The 19,085-nt window shown below is 46.3% G+C and overlaps 1 protein-coding gene across 1 annotated transcript in view; it reads right to left on the reverse strand.

The window, feature by feature from the left end:
- FAXC (failed axon connections homolog (Drosophila)) overlaps positions 1 to 18,877 on the reverse strand; it is a gene marked incomplete at both ends in the record, with an annotated part of 19,203 nt that extends 326 nt beyond the window's left edge. The window contains 3 exons of the mRNA XM_010160876.1: positions 6,400 to 6,617; positions 13,566 to 13,762; positions 18,742 to 18,877. Coding sequence (XP_010159178.1) covers positions 6,400 to 6,617; positions 13,566 to 13,762; positions 18,742 to 18,877 — 551 coding nt within the window. The remainder of the gene's footprint in view (positions 1 to 6,399; positions 6,618 to 13,565; positions 13,763 to 18,741) is intronic.
- Between the last annotated feature and the right edge of the window lie 208 nt (positions 18,878 to 19,085).

Genomic DNA, 19,085 nt, shown 5'->3' on the forward strand with positions numbered 1-19,085 from the left:
CAGCAGGCAAAATCCACTACTGCAGCTTCCCCTGCACTCACTGCTTCTATAATGAGAGCTATCACTAGCCAAGTCACCTTCCCTGCTTGCCACACACCTGCCCTCTACTCAGCCACCTCTTTAAATGGATCACAACGGGGAACAAAGCAGCGCACACACACCACACGAGTTCTGCTGCATTTCATATCTTCTCTGCAGACCTTGTTGAAAGAAGCTGGTCACCCTGCATCTCTCGTGCATGCAGGTCCAGTTTCAGGTCACTCCTCTGATCACATGAAAAAAGGAAAGTTGGACCCTAAGCTTTCCTCTCCCACCACTGGTTCAGGCCGAAATTGATGCACCAGTCGGACTGGCAGCGACTGCTCAGACAAGACCTGCATCTCCAGGCGGACACAGCCACAGGCAGGAGTGAAAAGTTCCTCACACCACCGGTGCGGTCCCCCCACTCCCAAACACTGGTTTCTACCTGGCAGGGACCAAACAGAAGCACATCAGGCACACAGGCAGGCAAGCGAAACAGAGTGCTCGGGACTGGCCTGGGTCAGAGGAGGGACATGTCTGCTCCACACCGCTATCCTGCTTACCCCTCCGGGCACTCCAATGCCTAAGTGGCCTCCACAGCACAAACAGGTGGATAGCTATATAGGATAGGGAAGAAAATCACATTTCAAAGCTACCATTTGCAAAGAAGCATCCAGTATAAACCTGCTTCCTCGGCACACAGCCAAGAGCCAGAGGAGGGAGTGCACACAGGGCACACGGGAGAAACACGTGGTATTGCAGGGGTCGGGTTAGATGGCTGCACTGCCACTGCCCTGGCCCAAAGCGCTATGAATGCTGCAAAATGTGCTACACAACTGAATTCTCCAAATCCAGTTATCCCATCTCCCCAGGACATTCTTCCCCTGCCCAATACTAACTGCCTGTAATTCAGCAGGTTATTTGATCGTAGGGTTATTGAGCGAGTTTATAAAAAACATCCAGCAGTAAAATGCAGCAAACTCCAAAGTTCAGTAGAATCACAGAATGGTTTGGGTTGGAAGGGACCTTAAAAATCATCCAGTTCCAACCCCCCTGCCATGGGCAGGGACACCTTCCACTAGACCAGGTTGCTCAGAAGTTCATCCAGCCTGGCCTTGAACACTTCCAGGGATGGGGCATCCACAACTTCTCTGGGCAACCTGTTCCAGTGCCTCACCACCCTCTCTGTGAAGAACTTCTTCCTGACATCTAATCTAAACCTCCCCACTTTCAATTTAAACCCATTCCCCCTTGTCCTGTCACTACAGGCCCTTGTAAAAAGCCCCCCCCCAGCTTCCTTGTAGCCCCTTCAGGTACTGGAAGGTGCTATAAGGTCTCCCCGGAGCCTTCTCTTCTCCAGGCTGAACAAGCCCAACTCTCTCAGCCTGTCCCCATAGCAGAGGTGCTCCAGCCCTCTGAGCATCTTCGTGGCCTCCTCTGGACTCGCTCCAACCGGTCAGAAGAAACGCTGTCAGCCCTCGGAACCACAGCGTAGCAAAGGACTGCTCAGGAATGACCAGCAACAACAACCTCCTCCAGCGTGTCAGATGCCGTTTTAACTTGGAGTTAACTCTCCGCAGCTCTTTCGCAGCTGCATCACAAAAACCATGCACAGGGTATGCGCTCTGTCTTTTCAGCATTTATGTGACGCCTCGCACTCATCCATCTCAAAAACGGCTCAAAAATTGGTCCCCAAACCCCAGTTATATGCCAACGCTTGGAATTTAGCGCCATACAACTGGGTTTGAGGCTCAATCCGTAATGACGTTGTGCTGGGAAGTAATCCTGCCGTTTCTGTCTTGCCACAGCTAAGGCAGGCAGTGAGCCAGGGATGAACCATCCCACTCTTTTGCAAACAGTGGCTCCCCAGGCACAGCACCTGCACTTTCAGATGTGTGGAAATGAAGGGGAAGAGGGCAAAATAGAGCTGTGGTTCCTTAAAACTGTAAAATCTGGTTTCCAGTCACCATACAACACAGCCTCTGCTCACATTTCTTTCTACCAGTTCCAGTTGGTTCCCAAAACTTTCAGTGCAACTTTTTTTTTTTTTCCAGAAAACTTCCTGACAGACCAGACCTCATCTCTCAGGGTCTAGTTTTATGTCAGATTACGCCTGTGACACCGAGGCTGCCGTAGCGCTAACAGTCCCAAACACCTCACTGCGTCCCCCGGCTAATCCAACAGAAATGCAATCACCTGCCCACACTGGATTGGGATCAGATTTGTGCTGCCTGGGGATTTGAGAGCACTGGACCCTGCAGGTTACGATTGCATGCACCAGAGGATTAAAAAGGGGCTATTTCAGCACTGGGTCAAGGAACCCCGGCAGGAACCCCATGAGACACAGGGCTGGCAGGAGACCTGCACCCTTCCACAGCAGCATGTACAGCCCACGCAGGCTGCTGCAGGGCATTTCATCCAGCCTTACAGGCTGGCATTCAGGTTAGTCCCACCTCTGTGTTTCAGCTCTGAGCACCCCTACCCCACACACAACACCAAATGCATTTCAAAAGGCGGTTCAGGCAGCTGTTGCCCTGCAACTCGTTCCTCAAAATCCCCATTTACTCAAAAGCCTGAGGCAGGCTGACAGCTGAGGGGTCACCAACAGATTTACGGGCACTGCTCACTCGCATCTTTTAAAGAATTACTACAAGATGTAATTTTATATATTGCCAGTTCATACACCCAGGTCCTCCCACTTCCTTAAACTACCACCAGGCAGTAGGAAACTATCACAACAGAAGGAAATTGTTGTTTAAAGACTGCAGGACAGAGAGCGAGAAGATACCAACAGGGCAGGCTGATCCATCAGAAGAGGGTTAGTTCAAATTTCCACATTTAGAAGAGATCTGGAGAAGTCTGTTAGGGAAATACATACATGGGAGAAGGAAAATGATTCTCAGAAATGAAAGAGAAAGAAAGCACCAAAGATGTGACAGACAGTGTCAAAATGAGTGTCACAAGACCTGGCAGCTGCCAAGTTATCATTCTCTGGAAGCAGCTCTTGAAATTTAAAAGTTATTCTTGCTCCCATGTGAGTGTTCTCAGTTTAAAAAAATGAGGAGCACTAAATTAATCTGGTATGCCTGATGACTGACAGCTACAGTTTGGTATGCACAGCTATTCTGCATGATAGGCATTCTTTTTCAGCCCTTAAGATTGCCCTCTAATTAACAGCCAAAATCTCAGCTGCTTCCTCTTCGGGGAAAATACAGGGGCACACATACATGGCAGGGAATCTCACAAAGATCTTCGTGCAGGCAACAGGCTGACTGACCGCCTTCTCCCTTCCCCTGTTAAGCAGCAATGTCTCCAGTCAGGCTGGAAGTCCTCATCCGACCTCCTGTCCTCATCCTAGGGTACTGCCTGGAGGCCACAGTTCGGAGACCCAACCACAAACAGCTGGCTGGGGAAAACCTGAGCATGCTGGTGTTAATGACAAGTCAAGGCGATTATAGAAAAGTAGACAGATGACCAATAATCAAGAGGGCAGACATAATGATTTATGTAACTGCACACTGACTAATCTGACACCCGTTTCAGAGGGGAAGATGGAAAAAAAAAAAACGTGTACAATATTCGCTGGAAATGAAGTAAAACAGCGGGAATACAACAGATGCCCATGAAGGCTTTTTGAAGTACACAAGGCACAATATTCTCATCAATAATCTGGAAGGAAAAATAAATCCCCTGATAATAACATGTGTTTCATACAATTTAAAAAAAAAAAATTATATAGTCAAGAAAACACCTTATTCTTGAGGATTTCCAGTGATTTTTCCCACTGAAAACAAGTAAGAAGCTGTTTGATTATAGCATTTACCTTCACAAGATGACCCAGAGGGATGAAGAACAAGGAGGAGCACCTGCCTGCAGGCTGGAATCAGACAAAGTCCAATTTGAAACAGGTCGGATTTTGAACAGATTTCAAGGGTGATTAACATCTGCCACCAATTACTAATGAAAGCAGTGGCACCTTCACCTGCTGAAACCTCATAATTAAAACTGGATGCCTTTTAAAAAGACACACTTCAGCCAGAAAAAACACAAAGGCACCAAGACAGCAACCAAGCAGTCGGATTCAGAGATCTGTCTAGATGATTTAATGATCCCCTTGATCTCGAACCTTTACAAATCTGAGTGTCAATATAGAGTCCAGAGACAGAAGGATGCAGACTTCAAATAAGCAAACCAAGACTTTTACAGGTACTGGGGAACATGTTTCTGTTTTCTCTTGAAGGCCACATCCACTCTTGGCAGGCAGGGATGACTTCAGCATAGACACATCCACTGCTGCTCCATTCAGCCTGCCAACGTTGCCTAACCAGAACCAGGGGGCCCCACTGAGCTTCCAAATCACAGAATCACAGGATGGTTTGGGTTGGAAGGGACCTTAAAGATCATCTAGTTCCAACCCCCTGCCATGGGCAGGGACACCTTCCACTAGACCAGGTTGCTCAAAGCCTCGTCCAGCCTGGCCTTGAACTCTTCCAGGGATGGGGCATCCACAACATCTCTGGGCAACCTGTTCCAGTGCCTCACCACCCTCTCCCTGAAGAACTTCTTCCTGATATCCAATCTAAACCACCCCACTTTCAATTTAAACCCGTTACCCCTTGTCCCGTCACTACAGGCCCTTGTAAAAAGTCCCCCCCAGCTTCCTTGTAGCCCCTTCAGGTACTGGAAGGTGCTATAAGGTCTCCCCAGAGCCTTCTCTTCTCCAGGCTGAACAAGCCCAACTCTCTCAGCCTGTCCCCATAGCAGAGGTGCTCCAGCCCTCTGAGCATCTTCGTGGCCTCCTCTGGACTTGCTCCAACTGGTCAACATCCTTCTGATGTTGAGGGTGAAATCATAAGCTGAACTTGCTTCAGCTCCTGCCCTGACCCTGTTCCTCCCTGCAACGTACACAGACCTATGCAGTGACAACTTCAAAGCTGCGGCAACAGCAGTCCCACAGCTGAGGACACCTTGAGCTGGCCACAGCTCAGCAGATGGGTCCAGACCTCTTCTAAAATCAGCTGCTCCCTCCCTTCCTCCCCCAAAAAAAAGGGACCTCTTAAGCTCCAAAACCAGGTTGCCTTTGAAGAGGCACTAGAACAGGTAACTTTTTTTTGTTAACAAACAACATGCAGCGTGAGAAAGCGTTGACAGAAGAGGAGCTGTCAACAGATCTCTCCCCTGCCCACTGCGCCCATGCATCACGTGTCTTTTTTCTACCTTGCACCCAACACAGCAATTCTGCAGGTTTGTTTCAGGAAACAAAGTTACAGAAAACTCTACACAGCCCCATCTAGGTCCTCCGCAAATATCTTCCTCTACAAAACACCCCGGAAGTCTAGTGGGTACGGCAGTGTGGGGTTGACGGTTGGACTAGATGATCCTATAGGTCTTTCCCAATCTTAGTGATTCTGTGAAGTCCAGAAGCATCTCTCTTCCTTTCCTTTCCCAGCAAGCACTCAGTTTCTGCCTTCTGCTGGGATCTCCTCACCTTGCTCCCTCCATCCACTCCACACTTACCTCTTTAGGGCACGTGCACTATGTCATCCCTCCAGACCGCAGGGCAGGGAGGTGTGCCTCCTGCCCTCCACTCAGCCCCCTCTTGGAGCAATCCTAACAAGGAACGAAGCAGCCACACCAGTAACATCTCTCGGCTCCTTGCACAAGAGAGGCATAAGCTCAAGGGAAGCAACAATCTGCCCCAAAGCAACTCCTCAAAACACACACTTTAAACACAGAAGCACAATATGGTTAGCTCTCAGCAGACTGCAAGGTGAGAAGCACGGTGTAGTCAGCTCCAGTGCAGACTTCAGCCTGAGCTACACAACAGAAACGCGGCTCATGCTGTTCTAGCTAAGGAGGTCAACCTTAAGACGAATCCTATGGGATCTACCCATGACCACCAAGAAGCCTAAACCCACCTGTTTTGACAAAACAGACCCACCTCCTATTCGCAGCTTTGAATAAAGCGAACACCAGCCAAGTACAACAAAGTCCAGCTCATCAAAACAACATCACAAAGGGTTTTTCAAATAGCCTCCTAACGATCTATCAAACAGCCATGAGTCCCATGAAGAAAAAATGAGACTAAACACTGTTTTCCTAAATTCTCATAGCAAAATGCACTTCCAAAATTGCAGTCCACGTCCTGCTCCCCCAGATACACACACCTGGTGCTCAAGAGGCACAGTTTGGTAGCAAACAGTGGGGAAAGAAACACTGTCCCCGCCAGAGCGAGGGTGGCACTTAACGACAGCGGCAGTGCAGACTCCACCTGCTTCAAAGTGGTACTACTCGTGTGCACACTGAAGGTGCCAGGACGCACCCGCAGCCAAGGTCATCCTGCAAACTAACGGAACACATGGACTCGCTGTACGTTACCCAAGAGGCCTGCCAGAGTCCGCATATCCTTCTCCATCAGCGTGTACATCTCCTCCTCCGAGAAGCGGCCGATGCCGTGGCCGTACATCTCCCGCTTCACAATCCCTTTGGTCAGGTGGCAGAGGATCCACTTCAGCAAGTCGCTGAAGGGGCCGAAAAGTGAAACCATCTTCCGCGTCTCATGAAGGTTTTCCACCCACTGGCAATAAGCTAAAGTCCTAGAAGGATGGGAAAATTAAGTTACAGCGGTGCAATACCCCGACAGCCCGTCCCCACCCTGCAAAGGCTCACACAATGGTTGGGCGAGCTTTAACGTCGAGCGCTCACTGCCCTGATGGAGAGGTGGTTTCCAGTGAAGAGCAGACCCTGATGCAACTCGGGGGGAGAGCAGAGAAAACTGACCTCGAGGTACTTACACAGACTGCCTACCGCTTATTCTCTCAGTAAATCATGACTCACTTCACGAGAAAATTAGATTCACGTTGAAATAGAAAATAAAACCTGCAGGATTCTGCCAGACTCGCATAACAAAATGCAGTGCCAAAAGGATTTATTAGCTAAAGATGACTGACTGCACAGACCCAGGGAAAACACCAACATCAAAACAGCCCCCAAAGAAGCCAAGCGTTCCCACCCACCTGTTCTTGCTTTCCGTACTGCTGAAAATTAGACAAGCAGTAACTTTGCCCCAACAATAAATACCAGAGCAGTCATTTTTCAGAAGATCTATCCTCTCCTCTCCTCAGAAACTAACAATGGCACATCATTTAGAAAGTTAAAATTTGAAAAAAAGGTGTGGTGGTTATTAGGTCAGTTTTATCCTATATTTCTAACTCTCTTTAAAATGTTGATTTTTATGAGAGAGAGATTTCTGAAGGACTCTGTTTATGGGCTGTATTTCAGCTTTACTGAATGGCAAATACATTATTTTGAAAGGCCTTTTTACAAAAATTGTCTTACCAGATGGAATTTTTGTTTCTTACATTAATTTTTGTTCTTTACTAATTTTGTAGGTGAATAAAAAATTGTTTTGCTGCTGTCGCTACTCAAGAAACTTATAAAAACAGAAACATTAACTCTTTCAATATTTAGCACCTTCTGACATTACAAAAAAAACCAAAAAGACCACATGACTTCTGTCACTAAGTTCAAGGGATGTTGGAAAAAGGGCCAAAGACATGACAAACATATGAAGCCGATAGGGTCTCAGGAACACTGGGGGTTGATATTCACATTCCATTGTGTTTGTAGCAATTTCCAAACTGAAAAATCTGAAAGTGGTTTTACATATCTGGAGATATGAAACCAGGCTCACAGAGACATGATAAACTAGTAAAGCTAGATGAAAAATTTGAAATATCAACTGCAAGTTAATGTGCATAACTATATTAAATATTAACCTAATAATCAAATGTTTCCATTTCCAATATGATCAGAGCTCAGGTTTCTTTTAATTTGGAATATGACTTCAGTTTTATCATTGTACATATTTCTAATTGCACATAATTTCCTTAGTGCTGATACGTATTGTTCTAATTCAAGGGAAAAAAAAAAAAAAACCAACAAAGCAGTGCCTCCTGGAAAATTCCTCTGAATTTGTTTTTTAAACATATGTTTTATCAAACTCCTATATGTCATGACCAGAAGTTGAATTCAGCACTACTACCATCAGGGAACAACTATGTCTACACGATGAAAATGTTCTAATATTTAAGTTTCTGCAGATTCTTTACTTGAATTACCAATAACAAGAGGTAAAAGAATATTTGGCATAACAGCTGAAAAGAAAAAAAAATCCACTTACAGTTCAAATTTACAATGCTCCCAACAGAGTGGGTGAAAGGCATTTTAATTCCATTAAAGATTGTCCACTGTGGGACAGTGCCCTCTGCTCAAATCCATTTCATTAAAGTCAGTAAGAGTCAGCCACATGCAGGTTTTGCTGCCAATGCATGAACAGTGAAGAACAAAAATGCACCTGCTACGTTTCTGATGGCTTCTATCCTCAACAGGTTTCTCCACAACCTCTTGTACTGTATTAATATGACAAAAGCATCCCGCTGTCATTTCACACACTTCAGTACCACCCTTCGAACAGGGTGTTCTGAACAAACCCTATTTTTCAAAACGGATGGATCAACTCAAGACATTGGGCTGGTTTCAGCACAGCGGAGTTTGAAACAAAGCCAGATGTAGTGAGAGGCACCAGCACAAAAGGGGGAACATGAAGCCACCAAGCACAGGAGTAAACAGCTACTGAAAATCCAGAAGTATTAACTTTGCTTGAAGATGTGGTACGAGACTGACTTGCTCTAGGAACAAAGGTTAAACAGGATTTAAGAAGGACGGAAAGAAGACTGGGCTGAAAGCATAAGGGCACTCCACATGTTTCAGCAGTCGTGTTTCATGGTCTTGGGAAAGGAGAAGGTCCCTTGTTTCAGAAGGCCGTCCTTTCCCAAGCCCATGAGACACAAGGTCCCTTTGGGCAGGTACAGCTCTGAACAGGAAGAAAAACTCTGGTCTTGATGTGGACACTGGGAAATAATTGTAAATACTATCTAGATCTCTAAGTTATTCTTTATATTTACTTGGATAAGCAAAGAAAAACTTGTTCTCCAAGAGCAGTGCTCTGTGTCTTGCTGCAGAGACCCTCCTACCCCACCATGGACTAGCCTGCTTCACCCTGAAACTCTGCAACACGACTTAGTTGCTTCAGCGCAACAGACCTGGCCATGGAGAGGAACAAGAAGAAGGCAAAACAGAAAAAATAAAGGTAAGACGCTGCTGCAGCAGCATTTTTTAAAAGTCACCTCAGTCACACACGACTAACGGGGCCCTATGCACTTGCCATCACTGTTGTTCATTCTAACCACACCAGCGAGCTGGCACTGCACCTTCAGAAGGATCAACCACGTCCAGGGTGGCTTCCGCTTCATAAGACAAGATGAACAAGGTTTCCCACAAAGCTAATTAGCCTATACTTCAAAGCAAAAATACATTTCCCTAGCTCTCCCCTTCCCGCTCCAGGGCAGAAGGTCTTTGGGTCTGGAAGAGGCAGAGATCAGATGAAGTGTTTAACGATCAGGACAGCAACACAGGAAGAGCAGAACTGCACAGGATTTATGTAATCCTGCTTAGGCCAAACTGTCAAGCACAATCTTAAGACATCTGCTTGTCACTTTGAATGAGTAAAGTTGTCTCATGTGCCAAATCTCAAACTTACATGGGCAATGAAGGCAGCTAAACAGACAACCACAGAGTTCACTTCTAAAATTTTACGGTTCTGAACACGTAGAAGCAAAGAAAAACCTAGGCTCAGATTCAGAGAGACAATTAAACACACTTTTAAAAATGGCTTTACAAGAAGTCTGTTAGAATAATTCTATTCAGAGGTTCATTAATCTGTGCTTCCTACTAAAACATGCTCCTCTGCGTTTAATCCCATCCATCAACCCTCTGCTCAGACTACGTTACCAGAGTAGTATCAACATTACATAAGGTTAGGAAGTGCTAGAAATCGGGTAGTCTACATAACCCACTTCAGCGGAACTATACATTTCACAGTATTTATAGGATGACATAATTATTTTAAGTATTCCCCTGAACCGTGCATTTTGGGAAACATTAACATTCTCTTTTGTGCCAGTGCATCTGTACAAATCTTAGAGTATAAATAAAACAATAATGCATTGAAGAGCAATGCTGCAGGGGTGAAGCAAATCTGAAGTCTAAATGTAACAGCAGCTTTGGCCTCAATACATAAATCAGGAGAGGAGATGGAGAAAGTGACTCATCAACAGTGGCTTGCCTGATTATCCCCAAACTGTCTGAACATCAAGGGAAGGGGGAGGTGTTCACAAGGATGTGAACTGGGGGTTATTTTTCCTATCTGAACCTGTGCAGAGTGGAATTTCTTGATATACAAAAGGATTATAACGAATTCATTCCACAATCAGCTCTAGAAACCCCACCCGCTGTGCAACTTCCCACAGCAACTGGCTTCTTAAGCTGCCAGTGGCGTTCAAGCCTCATCATTGTTAACAGCAGGAGAGACGTTGCTCTGATAATTGGCTTCATGTATTTAAACATATGTATATTATAAACATATTTTATGTCTAATACATGGCAAGTCTAAATACCATCAGAAGTCAGATTAATTTGTGTTCTCATACCATGCTTCTCCTGTACTTCAAGCACACACATGATGTTTACATAGCCTTCTTGAAAGAGAAAGCAAGAAATTAGTTAAATATATAGTTATATAGCAATATACAGTTAGTGTTATATATATACATATAGATATATACACATACACACACTTGGGAATCACTAAGGTTGTGTTTGACAATACAGCTAAACCAACCTAACAGGTTAGTTTGAGTAAGCTGCACGCTCAAGGCTTTAGGTTCTTACTAAGCACATTAGTGTCATCGACCCGAGATCCCTCTCCTGAGATTGAAGTGCCAGAAAGCACCTTGCAGCATCTGCTAGCCTTCCAGGCACCAGGAGCTGCCTGGTTTGAGTACCAGCAGAGCCACAGAGCCCAGCTGCCAGCGCCAGGACATGAGAATCTGACATCCTCTGGCCCATCTTACACAGGGGTCCAATCCCACAAACTTGCTGCAGATACACAAAAAAAATCAATGTACCCTGAGGGTGACTACGAGTGCACCGCTGGTCTCCGAGGGCCCACAGGTCCCTGCAAGAAGTGGAGGTGCTGCAGGACCCACAGCAAGCCTTCAGCAGATGACAGAGGTCTGCATCGGATCCAGGACCTGGGGCAAGGGCCACAAAATTGGCCTGCTCCCACTGATTCCCTGCCGACCCAGCCCAAAACCCACTGAGGTTAGCAGGCTTTTTGCCGATTTAAACATAGCAAAAGCCTAATAGTTACGGCATTCCCCAGGGAGAGGAGATCCAGTGCCAGCTCCAAATCAATCTTGCACATCTCCGAGACATGCTCTAATCCCAGCACTAAAATAAGCACGCTCACTCTCTTGAGCCTTTCTGCCTGCCCCCTGCCAGGCACCGCAGCCTGGGGCAGAGGCAGGGTGGCCAGAGGCTGAGGTCTGAAGTCACTCTCAACTCCCGCCAGAGCAGCAATTTCTACCCTTAAGAGGCACTAATTGGTGAAGACGAGCAATTACCTCAGCAAAAGCAAAACGGCTCAGGAGGAGATGCTGAGCACCCACCAGGATCAGCTCCACCCAGAGACAGCACACCACAGGATGTACTTTGCTGCTTTGTTCGATAAATGTACTACAGCATCACTTATTTATGATGAAGCTGCTTTGCATGCTGCTGGCACTGAAACGGCATGAATCACGTTTTATATCACTGCTTTAGAGGCTTGATTTTATAAACCTTATCCTGCAGAAAGGGGATGACTGTTACAAGTTTCTCACGGCAGGACCTGATGACACCGTGAATAAACCCTACTCTTCTGGTGGGAAGCGGGCAAGGCTCAAGGACCGATGCGGAGGCATCCCACGGCCACAGACGTGATGCTGTCAGGGAGCAAGGCAGGCCCTACACAACTAAAGCCTGGTTTTATTTTAGTGCCACTGGAGGATGGTCAAAGTTGTTACCCAGGAATTACAGTGGTACAACTGTGACGCCTCATAGCTCAGGCCTTGCCTAGTACAGACAACTGGCATGGTGTAACCTCACCAGCGGAGCAAGCCTCTGGTACAGCCACACGGCAGGCACACATAGTAGGACTTACAGTTAGATGTTTTACTACACTGCAGCAAAAATACATGCTCCCCGTGTTGAGCCCAGCAGTGCCAAGTCAGCTCAGAGCGGAGCCTGCATGGACAGACAACAGCTTCACAGAGGAAAGCACGACTCGTCATACAGACACAGTGCCAGCGTAACTTTGTCATCAGCATCGTTACATTTAAAACACTTAAGTCTGTGGACCTCGAAACATCCAACACTAAGGCAAAGAGACAGAGCATTAGGGCATTAAAAGCCCTCATCTTCTCTTTGGCAGCTATAATAATTGAGGGGAGAAAAATTAACAAATAAAGGGTTACATTTGCAGGCTACATGAGTCAGATTTTTGAGGCTATGGCACTGCAGATGGGCATAACTGGGTGAAGGTCACACTTCTGGGAAGGCAGGGATTAACCACATCGGTTAAATCTGCCTACTGAATGCTAGAGTTGTTCCAGGAAACACTAAAAATTATTTGAAGAAGTATATATACACATGTTGCTGCTCATATTCAACCACAGGGTGAAAGAAAAACCAGGTAAATGCATACAATTTAAATCAGACTGGTTTTTTTGAAGAAAAAAAAACTGTAACATGAGTGAAACACTGACTGCAGCAAGGACTTAAACACATGCTAGAAAGCAAACTTTTGGGAAAAAGCCTTGTGCCTGCCGAGGCAGCCAACGCAGCGTCCAAGATGCCACGTCCACCTGCAACTTCCGTTAGTCCAGACTCTAAAGGGCACTTAAAAAAAAAAAAGGATTGAAATGTAACTGACATACATGCACCCCACCTGCACGTATGCAGGAGGGGGGAGAATCTCAGGTGTTATTTTCAAAGATGTCAGTAAAACACAAAGTACCAGCAAGGTCATATTTATGTTTTCCATTCATATACACACTTCAGCTTCTCAGCACGCTGTGACCAATACTGCATTCTACCAACTGGCAGTGTTGCAGCACCACATATTGACAGGAGCATCCTTTGTTACAGGAAAGGCAATAATCCATACTGTAACTGCACACACGGATAATTAAAATCACTAATATTCTGGATTCAGTGTGAACGCTGGGTTTGTCCCCCTTGCGCCCCCCAAACCACAAACAAGCCCTCTCCATCTGTCGCTCTTTGTTAGCAAGGCCGCTCCTATATGGAGGGCACAGGAAACAGGCTGGAGGAACACCCCACTGCTGCTCCCCCCTGCAAAGCTGCGGGCGACGGGCCTGACTCCTCACCGCACTTATGCAGCACGCCGACTTCTCGGGGGAATTCCCCTCCCAGCTCACGCGAGCATATGCAGACAGAAGTGGCAGTTTTCTAGGGTGAAGAGAGCTGTGAAATTAATAACTGGGCGGCCAAGCTTTCCGCCAGAGAAGACAAGCATTCACATCCAGGCGTGAGCGATCTGACAGCCCAAGAACGCAGCCGGCTCTGCCACACAAGCTTACCAGTAGAAGTGCTCCTCCACCATTTTTGTCACCGCTCTGGAAACGGCTCTTTCGTGCGGACCAAGGTGTTTATTTAAATTCACTCCAAGTTTCTCTTCCAAAAAGTCAATAATGAACTCGGTGCCAGATACCTTCTTGTGATTGTATTCAATCCAAGGCATTTTCCCTTGAGGGGAAAGCTTTCCATCAAAATAGTTCTACATAAAAAAAAAATAACAACAAGTAAACAAACAAACAGACAGACAAAAAAGGCCCTTCTGGCTCTATTTTAATGAGAATAAAGCTTTTAAAATGTTTTTCTATGTTTTTAAAGGCAACATTATACTTTTTTTTTTTTTTAATTAATGCTCTAGACTAGTGGTAGCTGTTCAACCAGAGCAACAGCTTCACCTTCTATGACAATTCAGACAGAATTATTTCCAGGTCCTGCAAGGTGTTACAAACTTTTAAGTGGGATGACACACAATGTAGTATTATTGAAGTGCCCAGGCTATTTAAGGGGTTGGAGATGCTCAGATCTCCCTGAAGATTGGGTTTGTTCTAAATAAGTTTTTAATCACAGGACTGACACCTAAATTTGGCTCTGGCACAGAGCAGCACTTCTCACGCTAAAAGTACTTTATAAAGGTTAATTCACTACCTATGTCAGAGAGCTGCATTACCTTCAAGGATAAAACACACACAGTCCCAAGCGTATAATCAAAGGTGTATCATTCCTTCACTGCGCAGGAGGGAAATCTGACTCAGTCTCTAGCAGTCACCCTACGCATTTTGGGGTCTATTGCTGCAGATCTAGGGCTAACAGTTCCAAACTGACCTGTTTGGGTCATTGGCATTTACCCTCCTTGAATCCACTAGGGATGGATTAAGGCCCTCTCGCAGCAAGGAGCGCTCACGCAGGGCACCTCCTGCTCAGAGCGCAGCATCCTGGCTGCCGCTCAAAACACGGGTGGGCAGAGCATGGCCATTCCCGCAGGCTCCTTCCTTGTGGATGAAAACAGAGGAGACGGGTAACGCTGCTGGGAAAACAATGGCTTCTGGCTGTAGCCTTTTCTGGGATTTCTGCCCAAACAAACAGCATGGTAGGAACACCAGACTATATAATGTCTCATCTCCTGCACCCCTGCATGGGTGGATAAAGCAACTGCATGCACCCCGCCTGCAGGTATGGGTGACACAGGGGTTATTACTCAGGTCCATGGGAGAAACTAAAACTGCCGAACGCCTGAAACTGAAAGGAGAGCACTGCCCTGTCCTTACACCTTCCAGATCCTTCCTTTATCCAAAAGGCTCTTTCAGCACTCAGACTGACAGGCTTCCGTAATTTTTCATTATGAATTTACGACAGAATCCTAAGCATTTTCTGGAACTACACAGTGTGTCTATATGGCACTGAGCATTGCTGGCTTCACCCTTGTGAAGCTCGTTCAGTATCAGGTTTCCCTTCTTGTGCACAAACACCGACGTTGGGCAGAAGCTACTGGACTTGAAGATGCGCTTACTGCATATTGCAATTACTGTAGTCCGTAACATTTGCAATCCAGAAAAAAAGCAAACTCTTCCCATTCGACTGCACATTTCTTCAGGCCCATGTATGTAATATATAAAAACACACTGCATAAAAACTTGTTAGCACTGCATCAATACTACACTCTAAAACATCACAAGCGAGAGCTAAAGTTCTGACAGGGAAGTTGGTTGAGGTAAACTTTAAAAAAACCTTCTCGGGATTTCCATGTTTCATTACATACAGTTTATCAACCCAAACTGGAAATATCTTTCAATGACCTGAGAAAACCCTAACCTCTTGACAAATCTGTTACACTGTTCTAGCATCCACTGTTCTCAAATGGGTATTTTTAAGCTTGAAACCTTGGTATCCTTATGGCTGCTACTAACTGCCATCAAACATTTATCAGTTTTCCACTTAAAAACTGTTCCAGCTGCAAAGCAGGGAAAAGTTACGGTATTATTAAAAAAAACACCCAAAAACAACCAAACAAAATACCCCCTCGCACCTCACCACATTTAACTGAAGGGCAGCCTGCAAAGCAACAGTAACAAGAGCCCCCCAGAACCTCATTTATAGAGGCATTTATAAACAGAACAGCATAGGGCACTTCTGGGGTAATCCTATAGTTCTATCCAGGTTCCACATTTGCAATTACTGCTGCTTATGCTTTTACTTTTACTCACGTCACCTCCCAAGGAGGCTACCATTTTTAGAGCACGTTTCTGCTGTGCTAGTTACTTATCAGATGACATAAACGCCCAGCTCTTCATGAAGGTATCAAGGAACACCCAAAAGGCCTCCACAAGTACCCAGCATGGGCTCTTTCAAACCAAGCTTCCCCACGAGAAGCATCAAACATTTCCAAAAAACAGCTGTGTACTGGTAACAGCCCAGGTGGGATTGGGCTGCCAAGTTGTTTTCCATGGAGAGCTCGCACCTAGAAAGGCAGCTTCAAGAGAATGTAAGCACATTACCAGAGTGCATCTCTTCGGACAAATTCAGATGAGAGTAAGGTAGGAAGGTGTCACCCAGTTCCACTTCTGACACGCCATTAAAGCATGTTGTGTAACACAGAGCATGTCATTCGACAGTGGGGTGCACCGAAATAAAGTATAAACACAAGGAATCTAAAGAGTAAAAGCAGTCTGACCACCTCGCTGCCTTTTCTTCACCTCATTTCACAACCCCCTGTCATGATTTAAACCAGGACACCCTCCTTTCAAAGCATCCCATCCCTGGGAAGGTGATGACCACAGCAAGCCTCCGGAGGCGAGCACTGGCACCAACTGCCACCCAGATTGCCCTCACTTCTCCACCACGGTCCACATTGACACGCAAGGAAGCGAGGTGTTTCCTCCTGCATCTGGCCATACCCCCCCTACACACCCACCCCACTGCCCACCAAGGGGATCATTGGATGTCTCTGTCACCCAGAGTGTCCTACAGGTAACACAGCCACAAGGGAACAAAATAAGTCTCCAGGTAGCCCAGGTATAGGAAACAGCACAACCCCAGCCAAGGATGGCATTGCCTGCTGGCTCCCCCTGCTACCTCCTGCTCCCCTACCGCTTAATCCCATGGCAGCATCCATACCTTCCTCTACACACCCGAACTGAACACAGCCCCGTACTCCTAACACAACGATGGAAACAGAATCCGTCTCTCCCAGAAAAAAAAGCTGCACCCTCAGCTCAGAAGCTTAGCTCCATCAAACTGACCTCTGAAACACTACAAAGGGTTGGTAACCCCACAAACACCTTAAACCCCTATAAGCCGGCATGGCTAAAAGCAGCAACCTGGCACTCCCAGCAGGCGCAGGACCCATTCCTGTCCCTGCAGCGTGGCACGTGGAGCACGTGCGGAACTGAGCTGGGTTAAAACCAAATAAACTGAACGGTCATGGCTCAGGCTCAGCCATCTCTGGCCCAGCCTGATCTGGCACAGAAAAGCACGTGCAGGAAGGGGCAAGTGGGAAGGTAGGACGGTTGGTTTTGATGGCCCTCCTGACCTATACCAGCTTAGTGTGCTCACAGCTAGCGAGCAGGGATAGAGATACGCAACACCACGAAGCAGCACTCACCTTCAGTAGAGAAAATACAGAAATAACCCCCCGTAAACACCTCTCTCTCCCAAAAACTGGGTGACTCACTTCTACCCCAGCATTAGCTGGCCAAACACCACCATCCTGAATCACACAAATGCAGTGTTATAGAATCACAGAATGGTTTGGGTTGGAAGGGACCTTAAAGATCATCCAGTTCCAACCCCCCTGCCATGGGCAGGGACACCTTCCACTAGACCAGGTTGCTCAAAGCCTCATCCAGACTGGCCTTGAACACTTCCAGGGATGGGGCATCCACAGCTTCTCTGGGCAACCTGTTCCAGTGCCTCACCACCCTCTCCCTGAAGAACTTCTTCCTGATATCTAACCTAAACCTCCCCACTTTCAATTTAAACCTGTTACCCCTTGTCCTGTCACTACAGGCCCTTGTAAAAAGAAAAAGATCTTTTAGAAGTGACCATACCCTGTGAGACAACCATCTTTTATACTGCATCTTGCTTTAACTACTCTCCATCAGAGCAACTCTGATCATCCCAAACCTCTGATCTGCATCAACTGCCATGAGAAAGGAAACACATATCATCAAAATAGTTTTTGCTTTCAAACGTGCAATTTCTGTCCAATTTACACTGGGGAGAAGCAATGGGCACTAAGTCCTCCTGCTCCAATGACATGTTCAAACTTCAGTATCTTGCAGGTTCTGGAAACCTAAATGAGGAAAACACATCCCACAGGATGGAAATCTCCCTCTTCAATGCTCTGAAGTATCTGATTCATTAAACCTCAAGATAACGAACGTTAAGCTCAGGCTTTTAAAGACTTAAGCAAAACGTGCTAATTAGGTTTTCTTTCACTTGCAATGTAAAGGGGTTTAATCACATACAAAGCTAAATGGATTATCAACCACAAATGTGTTAAAAAAAGAAAAAAGGTTGTACTATGGTTAGTTGACGCTAACAGGAGGAACTGCTAGACTCAAATTTTTGCTCTCCTGGCTTTCATTCACCAGAGTAGTTCAGGCTTCATCCCCTGCAGGAAGACGGCATGGGATGCACCCAGCCACAATTAAGGAGCAGCACTGATGACCTCTAAAAGCAATCCTCTCTTCCTTCACCTGAGGGAAAGCACCGGTGATGGGAAGTGAAGCAAAAGGCAAGCAGGTCTTCCCAGAAGAGCTCCAGAGAGAAACGCTCCAGGAAAATAAGAAGCTGCAGCTGCCTGATCTGATCTCTTTAGCATGGTGAAATTCAGAGACCAAATAATGTTACACTTCAGTTTTGGGGTGTTATTTAGCCCTACATAAACTCCAGACTACTCTCCCACTTCAGCATATCCAGCCAAGTTAGCTTCTAACATCCATTTAGCTTTACCAGTTAAATCTAGAGCTGTTCCAGCCCTATGTGACTCAAGTCATATCTTTAAAGGTTATACGCCAAATTTAAGTGGAGACACAAAAGTGTCGCTGTACCCACCTAGTTGTAGGTGTATGTTTACATCTCCCTGGGTGAGACAGACTGAGGGGGAGGAGAGATGGGAGGCCTATTTGCCATTTCATGCAATTACAGTGAGCAGCAACATAAAGGAAAAATGGCACCGTGTACCTGGTAGGGTAAATCTGCCATCCTCAAGTAAGTTTCCATTTTCAGACAGAACGGAGATAAACTTGGCACACCATTGGTAGGCCTAGAAAACTGATGCAATATGATAGCATCTTTGGAATCAAGCTCTTCCTCTTTCCTGTCAAAAGGAAAACAGAATTAAAACCAAAAAGAAATAGTCCCAAAACAAAAAGCCGACAGGCACAGGATGCATCAGTGATGTATCAGCCAGCCGGGGCCACACGGACACCCTTCCCTAAGCGACTCCTGCAGGTTTTTGGTACATGGGGGCCAAGGGGGCGCCGCGGCAGGCAGCGGCCTTGGCTCACCCTGCACCAGCGGCAGCC

This window comes from Eurypyga helias, unplaced genomic scaffold, assembly GCF_000690775.1.
Source record: "Eurypyga helias isolate BGI_N326 unplaced genomic scaffold, ASM69077v1 scaffold32151, whole genome shotgun sequence".
NCBI lineage: Eukaryota > Metazoa > Chordata > Aves > Eurypygiformes > Eurypygidae > Eurypyga > Eurypyga helias.